This window comes from Podarcis muralis, chromosome 17 (genome assembly GCF_964188315.1).
Source record: "Podarcis muralis chromosome 17, rPodMur119.hap1.1, whole genome shotgun sequence".
Classification (NCBI taxonomy): Eukaryota; Metazoa; Chordata; class Lepidosauria; order Squamata; family Lacertidae; genus Podarcis; species Podarcis muralis.
Window position 1 is genome coordinate 27,665,032 of NC_135671.1, and position 25,547 is coordinate 27,690,578.

The 25,547-nt window shown below is 46.5% G+C and overlaps 1 protein-coding gene across 4 annotated transcripts in view; it reads right to left on the reverse strand.

Annotated features, from left to right (window-relative positions):
* Nucleotides 1-25,547, reverse strand: part of MLLT3 (MLLT3 super elongation complex subunit) — a 120,585-nt gene that overhangs the window by 22,218 nt on the left and 72,820 nt on the right. For all 4 annotated transcript variants that reach the window (XM_028713144.2, XM_028713141.2, XM_028713145.2 and 1 more), the window contains one exon: nt 403-481. In XM_028713144.2, coding sequence (XP_028568977.2) covers nt 403-481 — 79 coding nt within the window. The remainder of the gene's footprint in view (nt 1-402; nt 482-25,547) is intronic.

A 25,547-nucleotide genomic window follows, 5' to 3' on the forward strand; every position in this document is an offset into this window, starting at 1 on the left:
ATCAATATATCGGCCACCTCTACCTACCTCACAGGGTTGTTGCAAGGAAAAAATAGGGGTTCAGATAGAACGATATACACTGCCTGAGCTCCCCAGAGGATGAACATATAGGGTGGTACCCAACAAAGGATTTCCTCTTGTGCAATGGACTGGTCACCTTCCCCTCCTCTTCCCCCGCACCCTCCAATCTGATCTGGATTGAGCTAAGGGAACCCACGGAACAGATTTAGGGGTCGCGTGGGGAGAGGAAGTTCTGCTGCACAGCACAAAGTCACTGTGCTAGCCAAAGCGCTCCACCAGATACTGCTCACAATAAAAGGTAAAGGGATGCAGCCTTGAAACGCCACATGCTCCACTGCCTGGCTTTCATGCCATGGTCAAGTGCACTGTCTATTTCGGTACCTTGTTGTCGACTGTTCTGAGACGGCGTGAAACTCGAGCTGGAGCTGGAGCTTGAACTGGCAGGACTGGGTTGCTCAGACTTCAGGGAAGAATTGCGGGAGGGGAGGAGAAAGCACACAAGCAAAAGATGAACACAAAAGATTGGTACATTCATTTGTGCCACACCTCCCCCCCCCAAAAAAAAACCCGCTTAAATAATTAACAATTTACTTTGCAGAAAAAGTCTCAAATGAGATCTGCAGCCGTGTGGCCTCCCCTGCAGGCAAAGCTTTTCTTCCTATGCCAATGTGTTGAGAAACGCAAAGTGTTAAACGGTTTTGAAAACAATGGGCGCACTGTTCTAGATGGAAGAGCTATGCGCACAGAGTCAATGGCCACAGAGCTCGTAAGAATAAGAAATGCACGTATTTCTCAGGCGGCAGGGCGGGCTTCGAAACCGTAGGTGTGTCAAAAGGGAAATGGTAGCAATGGCTTAAACAAGCACAGCACGCGTTTTTATGGCAATGTGAATAATAAACACTTAATCCCACCAGTTCCAATCAGCTCTGTAATAAACTTAGATTTATTCAAAACGAAGATGACCTAACAGGATTAGGAGACTTGTTCAGGCTTCTGCCAGCTGTTCAGGCCCTTTTGGAGGGAGCAGCAGGAGGATGGGAAGAGAAAAAGGAACACCTTTTCTTTACATTTTACCACAGCCAGGAAGACCTCAGAGGTCTGGCAAATAACCTCTGCCTGCTACCTTGGAGAGTTGCTGCCAGGAAGAAGATGACAGGGACCAGACCGGACAAACAGTCTGACCTGTTTAAAGGTAGAGCCTCTACCTTATTTCTGGGTGCAAACGATCACCGTTATTTTATATTGTGGGCATATAATTATTCCAAACTACAGTGGAACCTTGGTTCTCGAACTTAATCCGTTCCGGGAGTCCGTTCGACTTCCAAAATGTTTGCAGCAGCCAATCGGAAGCTGCAGAAGCCCTGTCGGACATTCGGCTTCCAAAAAACATTTGCAAACTGGGACACTTACTTCTGGGTTTGTGGTGTTCGGGAGCCGATTTGTTCAGGAATAATAATAATAATAATAATAATAATAATAATAATAATAATAATAAAAAAACAATTTATTATTTATACCCCGCTCATCTAGCTGGGCTTCCCCAGCCACTCTGGGCGGCTTCCAAAAAAAATATTAAAATACTGTAATACATCAAACATTAAAAGCTTCCCTAAACATTTGAGTACCAAGGTACCACTGTATTCGATAATCTATTCAGATTCAATATCCTTCAGTTGCCTAAAGACCTGTTTTCAAAGAAACAACATAATTCCACCCCCCTCACTCTTCAAAGAAGAGGCACCTTGCTTGTTACTGACCCCGGTGAAGTTATTTGGGTGAAGAATATTAAGAGTCCATTCAAGAAAGATGGATCAACAAAGCACATCCACCTCTGCCAGCAAGGCAGGCAAAAATGGAGATGATGAGACCTGTGGCTCAATCCCTTTTCTACAACAACATTTCATAGACCAGTAAAGCTGCCTTGTCCTGTTTTCAATGCATCTTCAGCTCTCAAATGAATCGATCTATCATCCAAAACCGGTTTGAAGGCCATTTCATGTTATCAGTTTTGTAATTTTTGACTTGGCAATATATCGCAAATCATGATGTATGTGTGTGTGCTATGCACAAATCACAATGTCGGAAAAATTGTGAAGCCAGCCAATGCTTCTATGTAGCTCCATCCTTATTTCAGGCATTGTGATGTATCAGTATATTGCAATGTTTAGCTGGTGATATATCGTGATGTTGAAAACCAGATATCGCCCGGCCCTACTGTTCACCTCTACATATCTCCATCCGACATCATGATATAATGGTGTGTCGCAATGTTTAGCTAGGGATATATTGTGATGTTGGAAACCAGATATTGCCCAGCTCACATAGCTCACAATCCTCATCATGGGGTGAGTCTAGATTTGCTACGCAGATGGTAGCTGTGCATGCTGGGGAATTGAGCAATGGCTCAGCCAACATCCATATCTCTAAAATTTAGGTAATAGTAATAAATAAATAAATAAATAAATAAATAAATAAATAAATAAATAATAATAATAATTTGTTATTATTTATACCCTGCCCATTGTTTCCCAAGCCACTCTGGGCGGCTTCCAACAAAAGATTAAAAATACATTAAAACATCAGTCAACAACAACTTCCCTAAACAGGGCTGCCAGACCTAAAAAAACAGAGTAGAAGCTTTATATGAATGTTCATGGACAAGTGAATGGATCATAGAATTGAAAGGGTCATCTAGTCCAACCCTCTGCAATGCAGGAATCTTTTGCCCAACGTGGGACTTGAACCCACGACCTGAGATTAAGAGTCTCATGCTCTACCAACTGATCCACATTGGCTAAAGAAGTGGACTTTTAAAAAGAAAGCATAAAATTGCTACGCGGTGATTTCTTGGCAACCGTAATAGCGTGCTTATACAAAGCGATCAACCCATTCCCAGACTTTCACCCAACCTTGGTGTCAGAGAAGTGACTGGGATCGCCACACCAGATGATCCCTGATCTCCGATGCAGCTCCAAGGTTGGGGGAAGAAATCAACTGCTCACCGGAGGCTAGTGGTCCATTTGCTTGCTACACAGTGAGCCTAGGAAGCAAAATTGTGTTTTTGCATGGGGATATTAAATGCAATAAGGGACGCGGGTGGCGCTGTGGATTAAACCACAGAGCCTAGGACTTGCCGATCAGAAGGTCAGCGGTTCGAATCCCCGCGACGGGGTGAGCTCCCGTTGCTCGGTCCCTGCTCCTGCCAACGTAGTAGTTCGAAAGAACGTCAAAGTGCAAGTAGATAAATAGGTACCGCTCCGGTGGGAAGGTAAATGGCGTTTCTGTGCACTGCTCTGGTTCGCCAGAAGCAGCTTAGTCATGCTGGCCACATGACCCAGAAGCTGTACACCGGCTCCCTCGGCCAATAAAGTGAGATGAGCGTCACAACCCCAGAGTCGGTCACGACTGGACCTGATGGTCAGGGGTCCCTTTACCATTACCTTTATTAAATGCAATGAATATACTTTCAAAGGAGTCTCATATATCTGAAACATGTTGAGAACACAAGAATGTTAAGAGCCTTCTTGATCAGGCCAGTGGGTCAACTGGTCCAGAATCTCATTCTCACAGTGGCCAACCAGATACTGGTGGAAAACCTGCAAGCAGGACACTGAGCACAAGAGTCCTCTCCCCAACTGGTTTCAGCAGCATATGGCCTCCAGCTGCGAAGGCAGAGAGCACAGCCTCTGTCACTCACGCCCAGCAGCTACTGAAAGTCTTATCCACTGATAGCAATGTTATCTCTGGCTCTATTCTAAGGCTTCAATTTTGCACACAGTGAAAGCTAGAAAGGACCCCAGCAATGTGTTTGGGAGATACCTTTGTCGCCAGATAGTGGTTCAGCAAGTTCTGGTCATTTCTGGCCTGCTAAGGACTGCCCTAAGATCAAACCTCTCCATTCTGAAGGAAATCAGCCCTGAGTGCTCACTGGAAGGACAGATCCTGAAGCTGAGGCTCCAAGACTTCGGCCACCTCATGAGAAGAGAAGACTCCCTGGAAAAGACCCTGATGTTGGGAAAGATGGAGGGCACAAGGAGAAGGGGACGACAGAGGACAAGATGGCTGGACAGTGTTCTCAAAGCTACTAACATGAGTTTGACCAAACTGCAGGAAGCAGTGCAAGACAGGAGTGCCTGGCGTGCTCTAGTCCATGGGTTAACGAAGAGTAGGACACGACTAAATGACTAAACAACAACAAGATCACGTTGCTCTCCGCTGGAAGAAAAGCTTGCCCCAACGCTGCACCAGCTATGCAGAACGGTTCAGCTTTTGTCCTGGCTCACAAAGACAGGTTCGGGATATCCATAGGTAAAAACCCCCTGTCCAATTAATAAGATACTCAAATCCTTGACAAAATACAGCACCAATAATATCTGGCCTCTGTAAAATCCGGCGCTAACTTGCACATTCATGCATTCAGCTTGCATAAGCCCAACAGTTGCTCTTCTGCCGTAAATCAATCTATTGTTGCCGTCCGTAACAAGGAGGCAGATTTACAGCCTTTTAAAGCCTTGCCTCACAATCAAAAAGATTGTGAGTAAGTTAATGGAACATCTCTCTTTTTCTGAGGGTGCTGGGGGGCGGGGAGGGAGTTAACATCTGTTCCTCTCAGATGAATGACATCTGTAGTTCTCACAGCTGGGAATCGGAGGAGCACAAAAATTATACACTCTGCACACTGTGGGATTTGTGCCCTTTTCGGTCGGGGTGTAGCTCTTCCCAGAGTACTCCTTGCACCAATGTATAGGAATAGGGTCTACTCTCCAGCCTTCTCCAACCTAGAGCCCTCCAGATGTTTTGGAGCAATCAGCTGGCTGGCGCAAGTTGTAATCCAAAACATCTGGAAAAACCCCGGGTTGAGGAAAGCTGGCCGACACACAGAGACTCCTACATATGTAAGCCCAGTCTGACTCCACAAACACTGGGAAAAGATTGCATGGGCTGTTTCCATTCAGACTGGATTCACTCTGCATTTGACTGAGCCAGGATTTTAGGGAGGGGGGGATTTTAGGGAGTGCACCTTTGCCATTGCTCCCGGAGCTTGCAGGAGCTGGGGGTGGTGGAAGCCCGAGCTTCCCCCGCCCCCAGCCGCCAGAGCAGGTCAGAGAGCGATGGCGAAGGTGTGCGCACCTTCGGCATCGCTCTGGGACCTTGCGCGGGCTGGGGGCGGGGGAAGCCGGAGCTTCTCCCGCCCCCAGCCGCCAGAGCAGGTCAGAGAGCGATGGCGAAGGGCTTGCGCGGGCTGGGGGCGGGGGAAGCCAGAGCTTCTCCCGTCCCCAGCCCCCAGAGCAGGTCGGAGAGCGATGGCGAAGGTGCGCGCACCTTCCGCATCGCTCTGGGACCTTGCGCGGGCTGGGGGCGGGGGAAGCCGGAGCTTCTCCCGCCCCCAGCCCCCAGAGCAGGTCGGAGAGCGATGGCGAAGGTGCGCGCACCTTCCGCATCGCTCTGGGACCTTGCGCGGGCTGGGGGCGGGGGAAGCCGGAGCTTCTCCCGCCCCCAGCCGCCAGAGCAGGTCGGAGAGCGATGGCGAAGGTGCGCGCACCTTCGGCATCGCTCTGGGACCTTGCGCGGGCTGGGGGCGGGGGAAGCCGGAGCTTCTCCCGTCCCCAGCCCCCAGAGCAGGTCGGAGAGCGATGGCGAAGGTGCGCGCACCTTCGGCATCGCTCTGGGACCTTGCGCGGGCTGGGGGCGGGGGAAGCCGGAGCTTCTCCCGTCCCCAGCCCCCAGAGCAGGTCGGAGAGCGATGGCGAAGGTGCGCGCACCTTCCGCATCGCTCTGGGACCTTGCGCGGGCTGGGGGCGGGGGAAGCCGGAGCTTCTCCCGCCCCCAGCCGCCAGAGCAGGTCGGAGAGCGATGGCGAAGGTGCGCGCACCTTCCGCATCGCTCTGGGACCTTGCGCGGGCTGGGGGCGGGGGAAGCCGGAGCTTCTCCCGTCCCCAGCCCCCAGAGCAGGTCGGAGAGCGATGGCGAAGGTGCGCGCACCTTCGGCATCGCTCTGGGACCTTGCGCGGGCTGGGGGCGGGGGAAGCCGGAGCTTCTCCCGTCCCCAGCCCCCAGAGCAGGTCGGAGAGCGATGGCGAAGGTGCGCGCACCTTCCGCATCGCTCTGGGACCTTGCGCGGGCTGGGGGCGGGGGAAGCCGGAGCTTCTCCCGTCCCCAGCCCCCAGAGCAGGTCGGAGAGCGATGGCGAAGGTGCGCGCACCTTCGGCATCGCTCTGGGACCTTGCGCGGGCTGGGGGCGGGGGAAGCCGGAGCTTCTCCCGTCCCCAGCCCCCAGAGCAGGTCGGAGAGCGATGGCGAAGGTGCGCGCACCTTCCGCATCGCTCTGGGACCTTGCGCGGGCTGGGGGCGGGGGAAGCCGGAGCTTCTCCCGTCCCCAGCCCCCAGAGCAGGTCGGAGAGCGATGGCGAAGGTGCGCGCACCTTCGGCATCGCTCTGGGACCTTGCGCGGGCTGGGGGCGGGGGAAGCCGGAGCTTCTCCCGTCCCCAGCCCCCAGAGCAGGTCGGAGAGCGATGGCGAAGGTGCGCGCAGCTTCGGCATCGCTCTGGGACCTTGCGCGGGCGGGGGGCGGGGGAAGCCGGAGCTTCTCCCGTCCCCAGCCCCCAGAGCAGGTCGGAGAGCGATGGCGAAGGTGCGCGCACCTTCGGCATCGTTCTGGGACCTTGCGCGGGCTGGGGGCGGGGGAAGCCGGAGCTTCTCCCGTCCCCAGCCCCCAGAGCAGGTCGGAGAGCGATGGCGAAGGTGCGCGCACCTTCCGCATCGCTCTGGGACCTTGCGCGGGCTGGGGGCGGGGGAAGCCGGAGCTTCTCCCGTCCCCAGCCCCCAGAGCAGGTCGGAGAGCGATGGCGAAGGTGCGCGCACCTTCCGCATCGCTCTGGGACCTTGCGCGGGCTGGGGGCGGGGGAAGCCGGAGCTTCTCCCGTCCCCAGCCCCCAGAGCAGGTCGGAGAGCGATGGCGAAGGTGCGCGCACCTTCGGCATCGCTCTGGGACCTTGCGCGGGCTGGGGGCGGGGGAAGCCGGAGCTTCTCCCGTCCCCAGCCCCCAGAGCAGGTCGGAGAGCGATGGCGAAGGTGCGCGCACCTTCCGCATCGCTCTGGGACCTTGCGCGGGCTGGGGGCGGGGGAAGCCGGAGCTTCTCCCGTCCCCAGCCCCCAGAGCAGGTCGGAGAGCGATGGCGAAGGTGCGCGCACCTTCCGCATCGCTCTGGGACCTTGCGCGGGCTGGGGGCGGGGGAAGCCGGAGCTTCTCCCGTCCCCAGCCCCCAGAGCAGGTCGGAGAGCGATGGCGAAGGTGCGCGCACCTTCCGCATCGCTCTGCGACCTTGCGCGGGCTGGGGGCGGGGGAAGCTGGAGCTTCTCCCGTCCCCAGCCCCCCGAATGGGTCGGAGAGCGATGGCGAAGGTGCTCGCAGCTTTGGCATCGCTCTGGGACCTTGCGCGGCTGGGGGGATAGCTTCCTTAAGCCTGGAGAGCAAGAGGGGTCAGTGCGCACGGACCCCTCTCGCTCTCCAGGCTTCAGCGAAAGCCTGCATTCGCGGCGATGGGATGTGGGAGGGAGCTCGCTCGCCGCCCCGCGTGTGCTCGCCGCCGCCGCCCCGCCTCTCGCCGCCCGACTCGCCCGCCTCCCTCCCACGGCACACTAGGCAACGTCTCACGGCACACTAGTGTGCCGCGGAACACCGGTTGGGAAACACTGCTTTAGATACCAACTAAGTTTGTTATTGGTATGAGCTTTTGTGTGCATGCACACTTCTTCAGATACACAGTGTGCATGCACACGAAAGCTCATACCAATAACAAACTTAGTTGGTCTCTAAGGTGCTACTGGAAGGAATTTTTTAAAGATTTTCCTCCTCTTCCTTTCTCTCTGATTCTCCACTTCTCTCTTAAGCTTCCTGCTTTAAGTTTCTTGTTTTCTTTGGCTCCATTCCCTCCTTTTTCTTCAGTCTTACCCAGTTGAGTCAGAAATTGTGAACAATGCAGAAATAAAACATCGGCTCTAAACAGATGTTTCTAGCACCAGTTATTACCAATAGGTAGCATGAACCATAGGTAGAAAACTTAAACGATGAGGACAGGATATGCAAGGCCCTTTAGCGTGAATAATTCCACTAAATCACGGCCTAGGGCCCTCGTACCTACGGGACCGCCTCTCCCGGTATGCCCCACAGAGGACCTTAAGGTCCATAAATAGCAACACCCTAGAGGTCCTGGGCCCTAAGGAAGTCAGATTAGCCTCAACCAGAGCCAGGGCCTTTTCAACATTGGCCCCGGCCTGATGGAACGCTCTATCTCATGAGACCAGGGCGCCGCGGGATCTGATTTCTTTCCGCGGGGCCTGTAAGACAGAGTTGTTCCGCCTGGCCTTTGGCTTGGAGTCAATATGATTCCCTCCCCCTTTCTTTTTTCCGTTCTCCTCCTGTGATGAGGCTGCATTTTAATGTTTCAATGTTTTAATGTTGTATTTTAATCTTGTTTTTAAATTGTATTCATTCAACTTGTTTTTATTATTGTTTGTTAGCCGCCCTGAGCCCGGCCTTGGCTGGGGAGAGCGGGGTATAAATAAAATTTATTATTATTATTATTATTATTATTATTATTACTATTACAGTGGTGCCCTGCAAGACGAATGCCTCGCAAGACGAAAAACCCGCAAGACGAAAGGGTTTTCCGTCGCGGATGCGCTTCGCAAGACGAATTTCCCTATGGGCTTGCTTCGCAAGACGAAAACGTCTTGTGAGTCTCGCCATATATTTTTTGCCCCCCCCCCTTTTTCAAAGCCGCTAAGCCGTTAATAGCCTTTTAACAGCTTAGCTGCTAAGCCCGCTAAGCCGCTAATAGCGCTAAATCGCTAATAGCGCTAATCCGCTTAGCCGCTAATGGGGTTGCTTTGCAAGACGAAAAAACCGCTAGACGAAGAGAATCGCGGAACGGATTCTTTTCGTCTTGCGAGGCACCACTGTATTATTATTATTATTATTATTAAATAACTACTCTACCTTGCAACCCTTTTCTTAGGCAGGTCTTCCCATTTTTAACTGTTACATAGCAGGCAGGATTTAATGAGTGCATCTTGCCCTGGAATGGAAACAAAGCAAACTACTGTCCCTCTCTTATGCATGGAGTTACCCAACACTTATGCAACTTTGAAATGGTTAAATGAATAACAGCCAGCTTCACCAGACATCTGGGGAATTTGGTGGTAATGCAGCCTAGTACTTAATGAATCAGTGGCCATCGTTGGTTCTGAATTCAAAGGTCCTTGAACTGTGTTTGTCAAATTAAACCGTCTGATGTATGGGAATGTGCCATGGACTTTCAAATGATACACTGTAGGACTCTTTAAATGGAACAAGACAAACACTAGCTGCTTATGCATGCAATCCCTAATGAATATTTGTCTTTCAAAATCCAAGCAGATCAAAAAGGTATTAATAAATCAGGCAAGGCTACCAAGTGCAGAAAATGTTTTCTTTGGCTGAAATTCTGGTGTTTTTCTTTGCGCAGTTTTCTGCTGCTGAGGTTCACTGCCAAAGCAAACTTTGCAAAGGAAGTTGTCTAAAATACATTTTTACACACACACACACACACACACACACAATCCATGTGTTTGCATATCTACTCTAGTAGCCTTCCTACACTAACGTATCATCTACCTTTTCACATGATGATTAAATATGATCTGGATATCCCAATGTTTATCAGGGGACAAACAAATACGAGTGGTCTCTTCGGAAAAATCAGGAAATAAAGTTCGACTACAATAATTCATAGAAGTGAAAGCTGAACCATAAAGAAGGCTGATCGCCGAAGAATTGATGCTTTTGAATTATGGCACTGGAGGAGACTCTTGAGAGTCCCATGGACTGCAAGAAGATCAAACCTCTCCATTCTGAAGGAAATCAGCCCTGAGCAGATCCTGAAGCTGAGGCTCCAAGACTTTGGCCACCTCATGAGAAGAGAAGACTCCCTGGAAAAGCCCCTGGTGTTGGGAAAGATGGAGGGCACAAGGAGAAGGGGACGACAGAGGACGAGATGGTTGGATAGTGTTCGCGAAGTTACCAGCATGAGTTTGACCAAACTGCCGGAGGCAGTGGAAGACAGGAGTGCCTGGCGTGCTCTGGTCCATGGGGTCACAAAGAGTCGGACACAACTAAACGACTAAACAACAACAACAACGATAATTCACACAAGTGCACTGTCAACCATTCACAGAAAGTTTATACAATGTAAAAAGCTGCAAACTAAAATATACACAAACAATGCTCCTCTTTTTGATCATGTTGTTAAAGGACAATTGGGGTTTTGCGGTAGATAAGTTAATAATGTGTGAGTGCCCTATTGCTAGCCCATTATTGCAAGTACTAACTAAAATTAGGTGACAAAAAAAACCAATAGTTTTTACTATTTTGTTTTTCTAAATGCCACTTGATGCCATTAAAATAATTTCATTCCAAAACTGGGTTCAAAATCTCAGCTATTCTAGTAGCTATCCATTATCCTCAGCTATGTGAAGAATTTTCTTCTACAGCATTAGGGTATCAGTTGTCAACACTTCAGCTAAAATGTTTGCACCCATATAATGGAGTGTGTTATCATCTTGTTAAAACTTCCTCTCCAGATTTATCTCTTAATGACCAATATATATTTAATGGTATTTTAAAACAGTCTCTGATCAGAAATCATTTATTTCGCATACCATGCTCCCATGCTCTAGAAGACCAACACAATTTTATCTTTCAAAAGGACATTTCCCACTTCCTCCCAACTGAAGTGCGTTAGAAGCTCAGATATATAAGTTAGGCACCAAATGGCTCATTAAACTGGGATTACACTTACCAAAACCAAATGCCTAGTTGCCGTTTTGGGGCCAGACGGCTCGAAAATCATTTTTCCGATACAAATTTTTAGTTCCTGAATTTTTTTCTGTTTGTGCAGATATCACAGATAGAACTCTACAGGATGTGTTGCTGGTGCGTGAAAACAGTCTGGATCCAAGGATCGCCAGGCAGGCACCTCCAGATGGGGGAGACGTCAGGTCCCATCCTGGTATCTGGGCATCTTCACTTGGTCGCAAGTGGCTGGTAGCCTGGTGCAAAATGCACATAGGCGCCGACTCCATGGGGCCTGAGGGGGCCCGAGCCCCCTCAAAAATTCGTTTGGGGGGGCTCTGCCCCCCCAATAATTTAAGAAAATTATTAGTTCGGCCTCATTACGCCCCCCCCCCGGCGATTCTCTGCCAGCCGCTTCATTCCGCTTCCACGCGCCTCGGATAGAAGGTGACGCGCGCCGCTACCTTCTGTCGCCTCCGTCACTTCCCGGCTTCGTCTCCCTTCGTCCCCGCCCACTCTTGGTTCTTCGGCGCTCCTGCTCGGCCGGCAACAGCGGAGACTGCGACCCGCTCCGAACCGGCGCTCTCCAGGCGTGAAAAACCCGCGAGGGGGGTCTTCCCATCCGCCGCCCGGAGCTGCGCGCAGCTTCTCTGCTGGAAGCGTGAAGTCGCCGAGGGGATGGAGCACGGGAAAAGCAGGAGGAGGAGACCGGAGGCGCCCAAAATAAAACTGTAACGGCATTCAGCACTCCGCCTCCCCGGTGGGATCCCGCACGGGCGGCCGGGCAAACGATGAGCCGAGGGAGAAAGTCTGCCTTTCAGCCCCGGCTGACTGACAGCGGGTTCAAAGCGGTTTTCTCTGCACCGGCCGCGCCCGCCCCCCGCCAGCCTAGTTGGCTTCACCCTCCCCGGTATGGGCCCCCCAATATTTTTTATAAGTCGGCGCCCCTGAAAATGCACCTGGCAAATTTCGAACGCTAAAGCTGAGTCTACTTGCCTACTAAGGTCTAGTAGCTGGCTAGTAGAACCAGTCCTCACAAAAGGCTCTATCTAAGGCAGAGAAATCAATTGCAAAGTCTTCTGTGGCAACATGCTATCTGGCTAAATCCTTCTGCCAGATCCTATGCCCACAGGTTTCATGAAAACCTCCCAACCTGACCCAATACTAATTGTGGCCTTTTCTAGTGACACATCCCAGTACGGTCAAACCTCAGTTCCCGAATGGCTCCGTTTTCGAATGTTTCGGTTCCCGAACGCCGAAAACCTGGAAGTAAATGCTCCAGTTTTCAAACGTTTTTCGGAACCCGAACATCTGACGCGGCTTCCGCTTGAGTGCAATAAGTTCTGGCAACCAATCAGAATCTGTGCCTCAGTTGTTGAACGTTTCGGAAGTCGAACGGTCTTCCGGAATGGATGACGTTCGACAACCAAAGTTCGACTGTAATGCCATCTTTCTATTAGACCGGATTTTGTTCTCATTTTCACGAAGCCTACCTGCAAAATAAACTGCCTTCCAACTGTGATCGCTCAATGACACGGTACATCAGTGACACACAGATGGGATCGCTCCAAGCCAACTAAATTGGTCTCACCAAGTATCTCAAATTGAAAGTGCCAGTTAGAGGCTTCTTCATTCCACGTGGATCAATCACTCCAACACTGTGTGCAGACACACATTAGATGTGCTGTGAGAGGACTGCGAGTGCAGTGGAAGAAAGATAATTAAACGTTCTTGTGAATCCAAAGCATCAACCAAGAGAAGCAGCTCTATGTCTCTAGGACTCCTTACTCAATCCTTGCCTCCTTCCAAGTAGGCCTTCTTACAAAGGGTTAGGGTCTTTCCCATTCCTGCATTTGGTATGACAAAATTTTCAAGCGCTTTTAATAAGAGATGGAACAGAATGACCATGCTGTGAAAAAACCCAGCAACCCATTTTGCAACAAGCCGAACACTGCAACTTTTAGTATGTTGTCTGGGAATTTCAGCTGATATATAGCAGCTTTCAGCTATTTCAGCCATTTCACATCAGCATACTGCACAGATGCTGAAAACTGTGCATAAAATCTCATTTCTAGGTTACCTGAAGAATCACCGTCTCCCTTAGATCATTGTGGAGAAGCTCTCAGTTATCACATATTTGTTAAGTTACAATGCGAACTAAATTTTTTAGCACTGAAATATTTTTGTTTCACCGAGTGTTTTTAGAGAATTCATTTGATACTCCCAAACACTCAAATCTTCTGGACCTATAGAGCAAAAAACAGATTTATCCAGGAGAAGTTGGGGAGTCAGTAAATCTGATATAACTGGTACAGCTTTTTCCACGTGATTTCATATGCACCTTTCCTTTTCAATTTTACAATTCCAAATAATTTTTTTACAAACTTTAAAATATCCAATGGCTTCCCTTTCTCTTCTCTTTCCACGGTTCATTTTACATATCATACCCCCCTGCACATATTACTATACCCATTCAAATCAGTTTTCCACTTTTACATCCATCAAAAATTATTTACTCTGTTGAATTTATCTAAATGCTGCCAGCATTTTCAGCTGTACACAGTCATTTTCCATATACTCAATAAAAGTTTTCAAATCTTCTTTAAACGTATGTTCTTCTTGCTCTCTTATTCTATATGTTAAATCTGCAAGTTGTGCATATTCCGTCAATTTAAGTTGCCAATCCTGTTTAACAGGGACCTCACTCACTTTCCATTTTCGGGCTAACAAAACATGGGCCATGGTTGTTGCATACATAAATAACCTTTTCTGACACCTGGGAATTTCAGTCTGGCTTATCCCCAACAAAAAGGACTCGGGTTATTTTTTTGGAAAATAGTTTTGAACATTTTTTTCAATTCATTATAAATAATTTCCCAAAAGGCTTTTACCTTTTTACATGTCCATCACATGTAGAAGAATGTTCCCTCTACTTCTTTACATTTCCAACATATATCTGATTCTGTTTTATAAATCTTAGCCAACTTAAAGTTAAAGGGACCCCTGACTGTTAGGTCCAGTCGCAGACGACTCTGGGGTTGCGGCGCTCATCTCGCTTTACTGGCCAAGGGACCCGGCGTACAGCTTCCGGGTCATGTGGCCAGCATAACTAAGCCGCTTCTGGCGAACCAGTGCAGCGCATAGAAACACCGTTTACCTTCCCGCCGGAACGGTACCTATTTATCTACTTGCACTTTGAAGTGCTTTCGAACTGCTAGGTTGGCAGGATCAGGGACCGAGCAACGGGAGCTCACCCCGTCGCGGGGATTCGAACTGCCGACCTTCTGATCAGCAAGTCCTAGGCTCTGTGGTTTAACGGACATCGCCACCCATGTCCGAACCTACTCGGAGTTAAATACCATCTATGAATCATTTTCAAATAATTCACTTTCAGTGAATAGCATGCTGTAAGCTTCAGATCACTTTTTCTGGTATAGCTCTTTCCACGTGATTTCATATGCACCTTTCCAAGTCACAATCAAGCAACCATGTTCACTGTTCTGAAAGATTCAGGTTTGTTTTCACCAGCATGAGAACATCTCTGACCAAGGGAACCAAGTTCCTGAAGGTTCCAGGATTCAGCATAACGTTTTATCAGCTCTGTCCATTGTCTACCCTGCTAGTACAATACAGGCTTTTCATAATTCAGGGAAAAGAGGGAAAGGATGGGGGCAAATGAGCTTTAATTGCTGGTAGCCGATTAGGAGGAATTTTTTCATAACCAAGTTTCAATATATATGCCCTATTTACTCGGAATGCATGCTGAGCTCAGGTCCTTTGTATTCTGCTTTAAAAAAAAATAATCTGAAGCAATAGCTCATTTTCAACCATACAGTTATATATGTGCTACATATGAGCATAAACTCCTTTTAGGCATTGCTGTATAAGCTTCTGAACAGGAAGTGTTCGGAAATAAATTAATCTAATCAATTCCATGGGGAGCTGAGCCGCAATCCTTTGAAGCAAAAGGCACATTTTTTAAAATGAAGGAAAAACAGCATACTCAATGGCTCTACATAAAGAATTAAAAAGTCATAAAAACCTGGACCGTTATCAATCTATTGCATACATTGTAACTGGAGCTGAAATTGCTCACTAAGGAATGGAACAATAATTCCAGTAAACAGATTTTCACTTGAAGCAAAGACAGTGCAAATGGCATTGTGTGGCTCTCTCAGAGCCTACAATAACTTTCATTTGGGTATAGATATAATAGAATATCTTATTGTTAACAGTATGTTGGATAGTGAATTTGCAACAAACTCATGCCTTAAAAGCATGAAGCCAGTCTCTATGTAAAACCTCAAAAGGATGGTTCTATCTTGACAAACTTCTTCATAAAACAAATCACTGCAATAGGAGCACAGATTATTCTATCCATATTGTTTTATTCCCGGGTATTGATATAATAGACACTAAAAGCAAGATATCAAAGCTCGTAAGCTCCTGATAAGTTACTTCTTTCAAATGGAATCTCCAAGTCTCTTTTCTAGCAAAGGACGGGAGATTGAATGCTGGATAGTTGAGCTAAAGTGCAGAAAAGCAATTATCACAAAGACTTTTTGTGCTGACATAGGCAAGACAGTTTTGCAGTTTAGCAATGCCTACTTTATCTTCTCAGTTTCAAATCTAGTGCTTTCTTTCTAGTTAAAATGCATTTTTAAAATGAATCATGTTTTTAATTCTATTTTGAACAGAACAGGATTTTATCTTACCAAGAAATTAAGACAACAGTCCTTCCCTAGGAATTACCGTATTTTTCGCTCTATAACACGCACCTGACCATAACACGCACATCGTTTTTAGAGGAGGAAAACAAGGAAAAAAATTCTGAATGAAACAGTGGATGTATCATTTTTGTGCTTCATGCTGTGGCCACAGACATGTGATCTGATGGTGAATTTGGGGTGGCCCAATGCAAAGATCCTGAGGATCCATGTGGATCCATGCTTTTTAACCACATTTTTGCACCATTGCAGCCCCAGGCAACAGTGGGTGTGTGATTTTTGGGGGGCAGGCTGCTATGTGATCTGATGGTGAATTTGGGGTGGCCCGATGCAAAGATCCTGAGGATCCATGTGGATCCATGCTTTTTAACCACGTTTTTGCACCATTGCAGCCCCAGGCAACAGTGGGTGTGTGATTTTAGGGGGGCAGGCTGCTATGTGATCTGATGGTGAATTTGGGGTGGCCCAATGCAAAGATCCTGAGGATCCATGTGGATCCATGCTTTGTAACTACATTTTAAGTGGGGAGTGAAGGAAAAACACAGAAGGGACAAGAGAGCGGTGTGCAGAGAAGCAGCTGGCTAAGAAAGCAGGAGAGGGATTTTACGGGAGGGAAGAAAGAAAGGCAAAAGTTTCCACAAACCGAAGCCAGCTTTCTCTCTCCTCCTGCATGTTTTCTGGCTGCCTGCGAGGAGCACGGAGAGGAATTAGAAGGAAAGAGCTCTGCTTTCCCCTCTGCTTGCCTGGAGGGGAGGGGATTTGCCTGCTCTTTGTTCCGTTTGAGCAAACACAGCAACGAAACAGAGGAGGGTGGGCAGTAAGACCCTGAGGCAGAATGCAGGAAAGCAACCACTTCCTCTTTTCAGGTTTCCCTCTCCGACACAACGCACGATTGATTTTTGCTGATTTTTGTTCCTGCGCTCCCCTAATCGGCTCCAGGGACCCCCCCCCCCATTCGCTCCATAACACGCACAGACATTTCCCCTTCCTTTTTAGGAGAAAAAATCTGCGTGTAATAGAGAGAAAAATACGGTAAGTCTTACTGAAAACAATAAGGCTTACTTATGAGTTGACTGTATAGAATTGCACTGAACACGAGGCCACCCCTGCCCCATGAATATTTTCATCTATAACCCCTCTTAACTGAATTCTTAAGTTTCAATGCCCAATAAAAGAGACTGATGTTTGGGAAAATATATTAATTGTAAATACTTCTACATTAGGACTACAAACTGGAACAAATGAAGGACTGTAGGATCAAATAGGCCTCAGACAAAGGAAACAGCACATCTATGTTAATACAAGAAAGCTAATAGGAGAAAGTACATAAATTCCATTTGAAAAAACACAAGTAGAAATAATTACCATAAAGCAAAGCTCAGATGGTACATGATATCAATATTACAAAATAAGAATTATCCTGCAGGGGCTCAGGTGTATTGGCTATTAGAATTTTTCTTGGTGGGGCTATTTTAACTTATAAGGTAAAGGGACCCCTGACCATTAGGTCCAGTTGTGACCAACTCTGGGGTTGCGGAGCTCATCTCACTTTTCTGGCCGAGGGAGCCGGCGTACAGCTTCCGGTTCATGTGGCCAGCATAACTAAGCCGCTTCTGGCGAACCAGAGCAGCGCACTGAAACACCATTTACCTTCCCGCTAGAGCGGTACTTATTTATCTACTTGCACTTTGACGTGCTTTTGAACTGCTAGGTTGGCAGGAGCAGGGACCGAGCAACGGGAGCTCACCCCGTCACGGGGATTCGAACCGCCGACCTTCTGATCGGCAAGCCCTAGGCTCTGTGGTTTAGACCACAGCGCCACCCGCGTCCCAAATAAGGAAGGATAGTTGCAGGTTATTAGCAATTGGCTTATGTGTTTTATTTTAATTGTATAACTTTTTGATTTTGCATGTATGTAATTCTGCCCTGGGACTTTGAGAATGACTGATTATAAATATGGTGATATGGATATTGTGAAGATTGCATGGGAAGGGGAGAAGCATGTGTGCCATATTTTAAAAATGTGTCAGTGTGCTCTGGCAAAAAAAAATGGGTTTGTTTTGGAAAAGCTCATATACTGCTCTTCCTTTTCACTTATACTGGTGATTTAATCCAGCAAAAATAGCAGTGAAATTCAACTGCCTGTGTGATGACTACAGCTAGCATGATACAAGCAAAGCATTGTCGATTGGCAGCTACTCTTACAGTAAAAAATGGAAAGATAAAATGTGGGTACCTGGACTAATGGGTCAAGGAAAAGATACTTATTACTCAAGGGAAATGTTTCATTGGCAAAAGAGAATGTAAGGATGTTTGTGGCTATGGCTTACATTAGTGGAAAATAAGAAGATTTCTCTACTGTATAGCATGACTTCATAACCTACAAAAATGAGGTCTTTCAACACCTTTGTAAACCATGAAAGGTATGGCTAGTCGTGGTTATCAGTCCTGAAGAGTAACTACCTATCGGCACACTGCAGAAATGAACTGTGCAGAAGTGATATTGGGCAATCTCAGGATGGAGAAGAAAAACCTATTCAAGAATGCAATTTTCGATCTAAAGAATATGCCATTTCAGGCCGAATATAAAAGTGCAACTACTATCTAAGCCTGCAGACCATAGAAGGGGCCCAGTCCACGGCCAATTTAAGTACAGTGGTACCTCAGGTTACATACGCTTCAGGTTACAGACTCCGCTAACCCAGAAATAGTACCTGGGTTAAGAACTTTGCTTCAGGATGAAAACAGAAATTGTGCAGCGGCAACGGGAGGCCCCATTAGCTAATAAATAATAATAATAATAATAATAATAATAATAATAATAATAATAATTATTATTATTATTATTATTATTATTATTATTATTATTATTATTATTATTATAATAAAATCTAAAGTGGTGCTTCAGGTTAAGAACAGACCTCCAGAACAAATTAAGTGCGTAACCAGAGGTATCACTGTACTACTACTCTTTTTTAAAAAATATATATATATTATCAGTGACTTTGCGCATAAATACACAAAATGTTCAACAGCTGTAACTCCCATGGTCTTAGGCAGTTCAAAATTATTAGATATGCCAACCAGAATAAAATCTGAAAATAAATTGTAAGTATAAAATATACAATAAAATAAAAAGAAAGGGGGGGGGGGGTCTCATCAACTATACTATTAAACTAAACCAAACTTCTATCCAACAAAGTTTCCTTATGTTTCAGGTATGTGTACAATGCTCTGTTCAGCATGCCATTAAGTGGCAGTGCTTTCGGAGGGCTGTGTTTAAGTATATGGTGAAGCAATTAACATTGGTAGGAAGCTTGAATGTGGCTGGATTATGTTGCTTCGTTTTGTCATTTTGCCTTTTGTGCATAAAAATCAAAAATGACCAAGTAATTCATTCTTCTCACATTTCTGGATATGGTCAACTCACTATGAGTGTCAAATTCACACAGTATCTCTTGCAAGTACCGCCTGATGCAGTGAGAATCTGGCTGCAGTGATTAAAAGTGCTCAGCTTGTTAGTTTGACAGAGTGATGCTAGTTAATAACGGCATGCACATTCATGGAAACGACAGCAGAGGTTTTCAACGCATATTATCAGCTTAAATTCAGCTGAAGGCACACCTCCTTTTAATCAGAAACATAAAAAGACCGCTTTACAACAACTTTCCCCCATCACTTATTCCAAAATGGAAAGCTATTATTCAAGCTCCACATGGGCTCCTATTTCGTTATGACTATATTTCACTCAGTTATCTGCTAAAAAATATCACACCTTGCCTTCAGGCTTTGGCAGAAGGGAAAGGTATTCAGTTAATAAGGGCCTGGAGGTTTTACAAGACAAAGAGAGTCGGGTCAGAATAGTCTACTAAAAATTCACAACAGACAAATTATTAGATCTTTGGCTGGAACCATAGCTGCATTTTACAGTTAATTAAACAGACACTAATGGTGCAACTTTCAAAAACTATTTTTGGAATCTGAAGAAGTGTGCAGACGCACGAATAACAAACTTAGTTGGTCTCTAAGGTGCTACTGGGAGGAATTTAATAAATAAATATGCAAGCCATTAATTCAGCAGAAGCCCAGGTGACTGCCACAACAGACCATTCAGCAAGAAAATATACATAAAAACATAAATTAAATATAAAAACATAGATTTAAAATATACAAAAAATAGAATAAACTAGGGGCTACTTAAACCTCTGCTGGCTTCACTTACCAATCCTGCCCACTCCATCCCTAAGCCTCCCTCGCCCAACACCTAATTTAACCCCACTCAACCCTCCCCTTTTCCACTTCATGCTGTAGCCAATCAGGCTGAAGAGGTGGCCCAGCTGCAGCAGCACTGCAGGAAGGAGGTCAAAAGCAGCTGGGGATTATGAGGCCAGCCGGCCACTGCCTCTAACTGGTTTCCCCTTTCCCATGCTGTTCCTCCTCGCAGGCTGACTCTTCATCCTCATCAGTGGCAAAAGGAGAAGATTCCCCCAGTTGGCTGAGGAACAGGGTGACCAGCAGTGCTAGCCAGGGGACCTAAGTGCTGGGGGCAGAGGCCCTAGAGCTGGCAGGCAGGAGCCAGCAAAGCAAGCAGGTTACTGGGGGCAGAGGCTGCTGCGGCCTATTCAGGATCTACCTCCCCACAGATCAGCTGGGCCACCCATCCACATTGACTCTTGTCACATTGTAGTTCACACTGCCACCTCTCTGTGGCAAAGCAAACTGCAGCATGACAACATGCTTATACTTTTATTATAGGTATAGATAGATAATTTCCATCTATCATCTATGGTCTATCTTTAGTGAAGGAAATACTTTTCTGAACAATTTGCATTTATACAATGTGATACGATATGATAATCTTTATTGTCATTGTCCCATACAGAACGAAGAAATTGAAAATCTACACCAGACATTCATACAGCCCATGATCAGCAAATGTATCATCAATGTTGCTATAGGTACACATGCAATCTAAGGCAACAAAGATTCAAACTTATCTAGGGCATACTCAGAACACACACTGATTTCTTTGTGGATACTGAAACTCTGTACTGAGCACATTAAAAACATCAGTACTGCAATGTTTTTGCATTTCATTTTCCTCCTCCTAATTTAAAACAAACAGGGCTTTATCCAATAATGTCTCAACAGCACAAGGACTTCTGTCTGTGCAACAGGACTTCATCTCCCATTCTTCTCGTGCCCCCCAAATCTATTATGGGAGTGCCCACATCTTGCAGAGCAGACTTGGGGTGTGTGCAGGGAAAGGAAGTTCCATTGCACTGGCAGAACTCTTGCAGCAAGATAACTTTATTGGCTACAACCTGTAATTTCCTTGATTATTCTCTTTGGATTGTCATCACCAAACACCTAAATGTGTATTTAGTGCATTTGGTTCGCATCAACAGTGAGCACAGAAACCCAAACCCCGGCCAGGAAGCAGAGGAATGATGGAGTGTTATAGCCACTGCCACATCCAAAGCCTCCAATGGCAATGCTAGGCTGGTGCAAAAATTGGGACAGAAGGGGGGAACACACCACCCAGGAGCTGGTGTAGCACTTAAGCGATGGCAATACAGCTTGGAATCCAGTCAAACCAGGCCAGTTCATCCCTGTCTGTCACTACCTTGGAATTTCTGCAGGCTATTCTGGTGGGATGTCCACACACACCAACCCTTTGGGATGGGTGAATTCCTTTGTGGATGAGTGACTGTGCAGCCAATGGCCAAAGGAACTGCTCTGCGTTGGGCAGAAGAAGATCTCTGCTCCATCCTTATGTTCCTACATGGCAGATTGGGCCTCTAAGACTTCCATATGGATCCACAACCGGGACAGGGGACCTCAAGGATGGAGACCCAATGCAGACATGCAGGCCACCCTATCTGGCTCTTGGGATGCTCTACAGATGAGACACTGTCCCAAGAAGCAGCTCTTACAAGCCCCACTGTGCTTGTCCCGTGGGGTTACCGGGCAGCGAGGTCCAAGTCCAGTCCGAGGTCAAGGGTGTGATATGGAGGCTGTCCATCATGGCTGAAGCTGGGTCCAAGGCAAGGAGTCGGGTGGGGTCAGGAACTCTGGCAGAAGAGCAGGACAGGGTGCAGGCAGGAACAGGTTACCAACAATGTTGCTCCCGCAACCTGGGACTGGGCTGGCTGGCTTTTATCTGCTCTGAGGCATAGGGCAGCCCTGGTCCACAGATGACTCACCTCTCCTGGCCTGGAGGCGAGCACTCCTCCTGCGAGAACTTAGTTCCCTCCTCCTCTCTGCCCTGAGCCTCTGCAGCTCAGGAGACGCTGAAGGGTTACTGGACCCAGAGGCAACCTCACCTTCCCCTGACAGGGCTGGGAGAGGAGCACCTGCAGGCAATGAGTCCTCGATCACCTCTGGAGCCAGAGCAGATTCAGGATCCGGCACAGGTGAGGACCCTTGAAGCTCAAGCCCCAGCCCCGGCTCAGCTGGGGACTCCTGTGCAGGCTGGGATTCCTCAGGTTCAGCCTCTGAATCTGATTCCCAGGCCATCACACCCACTTTGCATCCTCCTGGCTGGAATGAGTCCCTTGAACTCTGACAATCCTCCTTCTTTGCCAGGACGGAGAGTAAGGGAAGACGTGTGAGCGCGAAGAAACTAGCCTAGCGGAACAAAAGTAGCATTCACTTATTGCTCTGCTCACTTTTGCCTCGGTCCCCACCCATGTGGCGCTTGGGCTGACAAAAGTTCCCTATCCTTATTTACGAGATGACGCTCCTGACTTTCATTCTCCCTGTTTCAGGGAGAAAAGCAAGAAAACAGAACCCCACTCCCTGTCTTCTCTCGGCCACAGTTATTTTCATAAGCCGCAGGTTCAGCCTGAAATAATCCATAAGGGGATCCGAGGTTTCAAATTTTCCACTTTACAAAACAGTTAGCCCCTTGTGTAAATACTGCAAGACCCACCCACCACATTTTTTGATCAGGCAGACGGCGAAAACAAGGCCAAGCATTTTGTTATCATGCAGCTACATGGGGCAGTATAGGAAACTGGCGGGCATTTCCCCCCCATGAAATCAAACATCCTGTGATTGAAGTTTTGTACTGCTCTTTAAAAAAGATAAAGGCAGAGCTTTGAGAGTTTTAAGTGGACCGAGCTACTCTCCCACTGCCTCAATAGCCATAAATTTTACACCTTTCCTTCCCTCCCGCCCTTTGCCTTGTTCCTGTACACACTTCAGATGAGAGCCAACAAAAGTCACAGCATGGAATTTTGACCTGCCTGAATACACAAGCGCTTCTGGATGGCTTTGCTAGCTCATATAAATGTTACTCATACCTTAAAGGATCTACCACAGTGGTTAATATCCGGATTGCTGCTGAGATTAATGCTTAACATCCTCAAACGACAAGGATATCTTTAAAAATATATACCTCAATGTAACCGTGTGCATAGTTTAGATAAAAGTAGGAAAACGTTTGAGATTTGTTTTTGCCAGGAAACATTCACAAGGAAAATCTTAAATGTCTAGAGTAACAGTGTGGTAGTGCAACTGAATTTAAGATTTGTGGTATCTAGACATAAGAGGTTATTGAATAGATGAGCATGCTAGTATCCATAACTGCAGGTAATTTGCTTCTGGGTTATATTAACTATTACATTTCTGCTAATTAAAAGCATGTTTACATTTCCACATAGGATAAAGGCAGCATATTCCACGACACGCAGTTAAAAGTCACTCAATGTTTCTACTCAGCAGAGAGTGACAGCTGCATCTGGAAATTGCGGCAACAGCAGTCCATTTCAGAATTACCACTGAACAGCCGTGCCTTTACTATCCAAAGCGGCAAAAAAAGTCGGCAGCAGTTTTCTATACCTGACCATCGAAAAATGTTGCTATTGGGAAGTTCAGTTCTTATCTAAAAAGAAATGCAACGTCGCTTTTCTTACAAACTGTAAAGCTATTTTGGCTGCATCAATATCCTCAACATGCTTGTTGATTAACCGTTTCTCTAAATGCCAGTGTTTTGGCTAAAACTTTCGTAAAGAAACTGTAGCTTGTCTGTGCTTACAAATGGTTTGCCTCCAAGATCTCTGCGTGTGTGAGCATCAGACGCATTTCAAAGCGCAGAACGGAAACATCCTTTAGCCCTAGTTGTAACTGAGTTAGGGCCATGGTATAAAAATGAAGGGAGGCAATTTCAGCCACATCCTTTCTGTGTTTTACAACCTTTGCCCCACACTAAGAGAAAAAGTCGTTAAAGACCCACCTTAGAAATAAAACGAAAGACCACCTTCTGTCTGCAAGTAGCTTTCATCATGGGAAAACCTAATGATGGTTCCTCTAGCAAGCTATTTATTGCTTGGCTCCAGACAGTATAAACTGTCTATGAATGAGGCTGCAAGGGAGTTAAAACTTACTCAGCTTTTGAGCACCCCGAGAAATCCCACCAGATTTCTAGCAACGTATTTATTCTCAACAACTCCTTTATGCAATGGGATAATTTTAATTTACCTCTTCTGGCCAAGAGGTGCTATTAAAAAACAAATTCTGCTGAAATGTAGCCTGTCTCTGCAGCACGAGTTTTAATCAGCATTTTACATTGGTCAGAGCAGCAAAGAAAATTGGCGGGTGCATAACCTTTAGCGTCATTTTTAGATGTTTAGTGTTAAAAAAGAGTAGCGTCTGAATTTTCTCTCTAAAAATATTTAATTTAAAAGGGTAAGTAATACGTAACTTCTATAAGTCTCTTTAAAGAAACATTAGAAAGTTATTTCTTGAAAATAAAAATCAAGAGCAGTAAAAGTGATCTAGAAGTATCCTTTATCTTAAAAACAAAATATTTCTGCTGTTCACAAGGCCATGTAGCTCATAAGTCTTCAAACACTTAGGATGCAACCTTACACCCCTTTACTTGTGAGTAACCCTCGCAGAACACAATGAGACTTGTTTCTGAATACACATGTATAAGGACTGCGCTGTAAATCTATTAATTACTTTATCTTTTCCTAGCACAATACGTGCCTCCAGATCAGAATCAGACCACCACAGTTATGCCCACCAGCCTTTCAATTCCCTCAGAAGGGTCAACCACAAATAAGAAAGAAAGAAAAATACCATGCCTTCAATTCTTTGTTTTAAAACTTTGAAGGTGCTCTGCATTAAATCCCCTGAGCCTATTTGCCTGCAATTTGGCAGGTTTGATCCGCTCTGGAAGGGCTCATGTGTCTGTAAATTTCATCCACTTTGGCCAAAATGTGAAAACACACACACACACGCATATATGTATATCTTGCCAATTTAAATAAGCCCAGGGCAGGAAAAACATTAGCGCAATTTTATTATCTGAAAACACCTAAAAGCAATTCCAACACAGAGGAATTTTGGGAAAGATCTGTACTTTAAAAAGGGTTGTAGGAAGACGAATGTCTTCAGTAAGTGCTGAAAAGATAGCAGACACTTTTCCTCTCTAATATTTAATGGGAAGGGATTCCAAAGGGTGGGGACCATACCACTAAAGGCCCAATTCCTAGACTGTGCGAAATGGACCACATGAGAAGATGGTACCTGCAGGAGTTCCTCAGCTTAGCTGGATATATCAGTTGGATATATACAGGATGAGACAATCTTTCAGGTATCCTGGTTCCAAGCTATACAGGACTTTATAAACCCAAACTAGCACCTTGAACTTAGCCTGGCATGGTGAATAATAATTACTAATAATAATTTTATTGTTTATACCCCACCCATCTGGCTGGGTTGCCCCAGGCACCCTGGGCGGCTTCCAACACACACAAATACATAATAAAATATCAAAAAGATCAAGAACTTCCTGATACAGGGCTGCCTTCAGATGTCTTCTACAAGTTGTATAGTTTTGTTGTTCCTTTCTCTCTCTTTTTTTGCAAGGAATAGCATACAGTGGTACCTCGGGTTACATACGCTTCAGGTTACAGACTCTGCTAACCCAGAAATATTACCTCGGGTTAAGAACTTT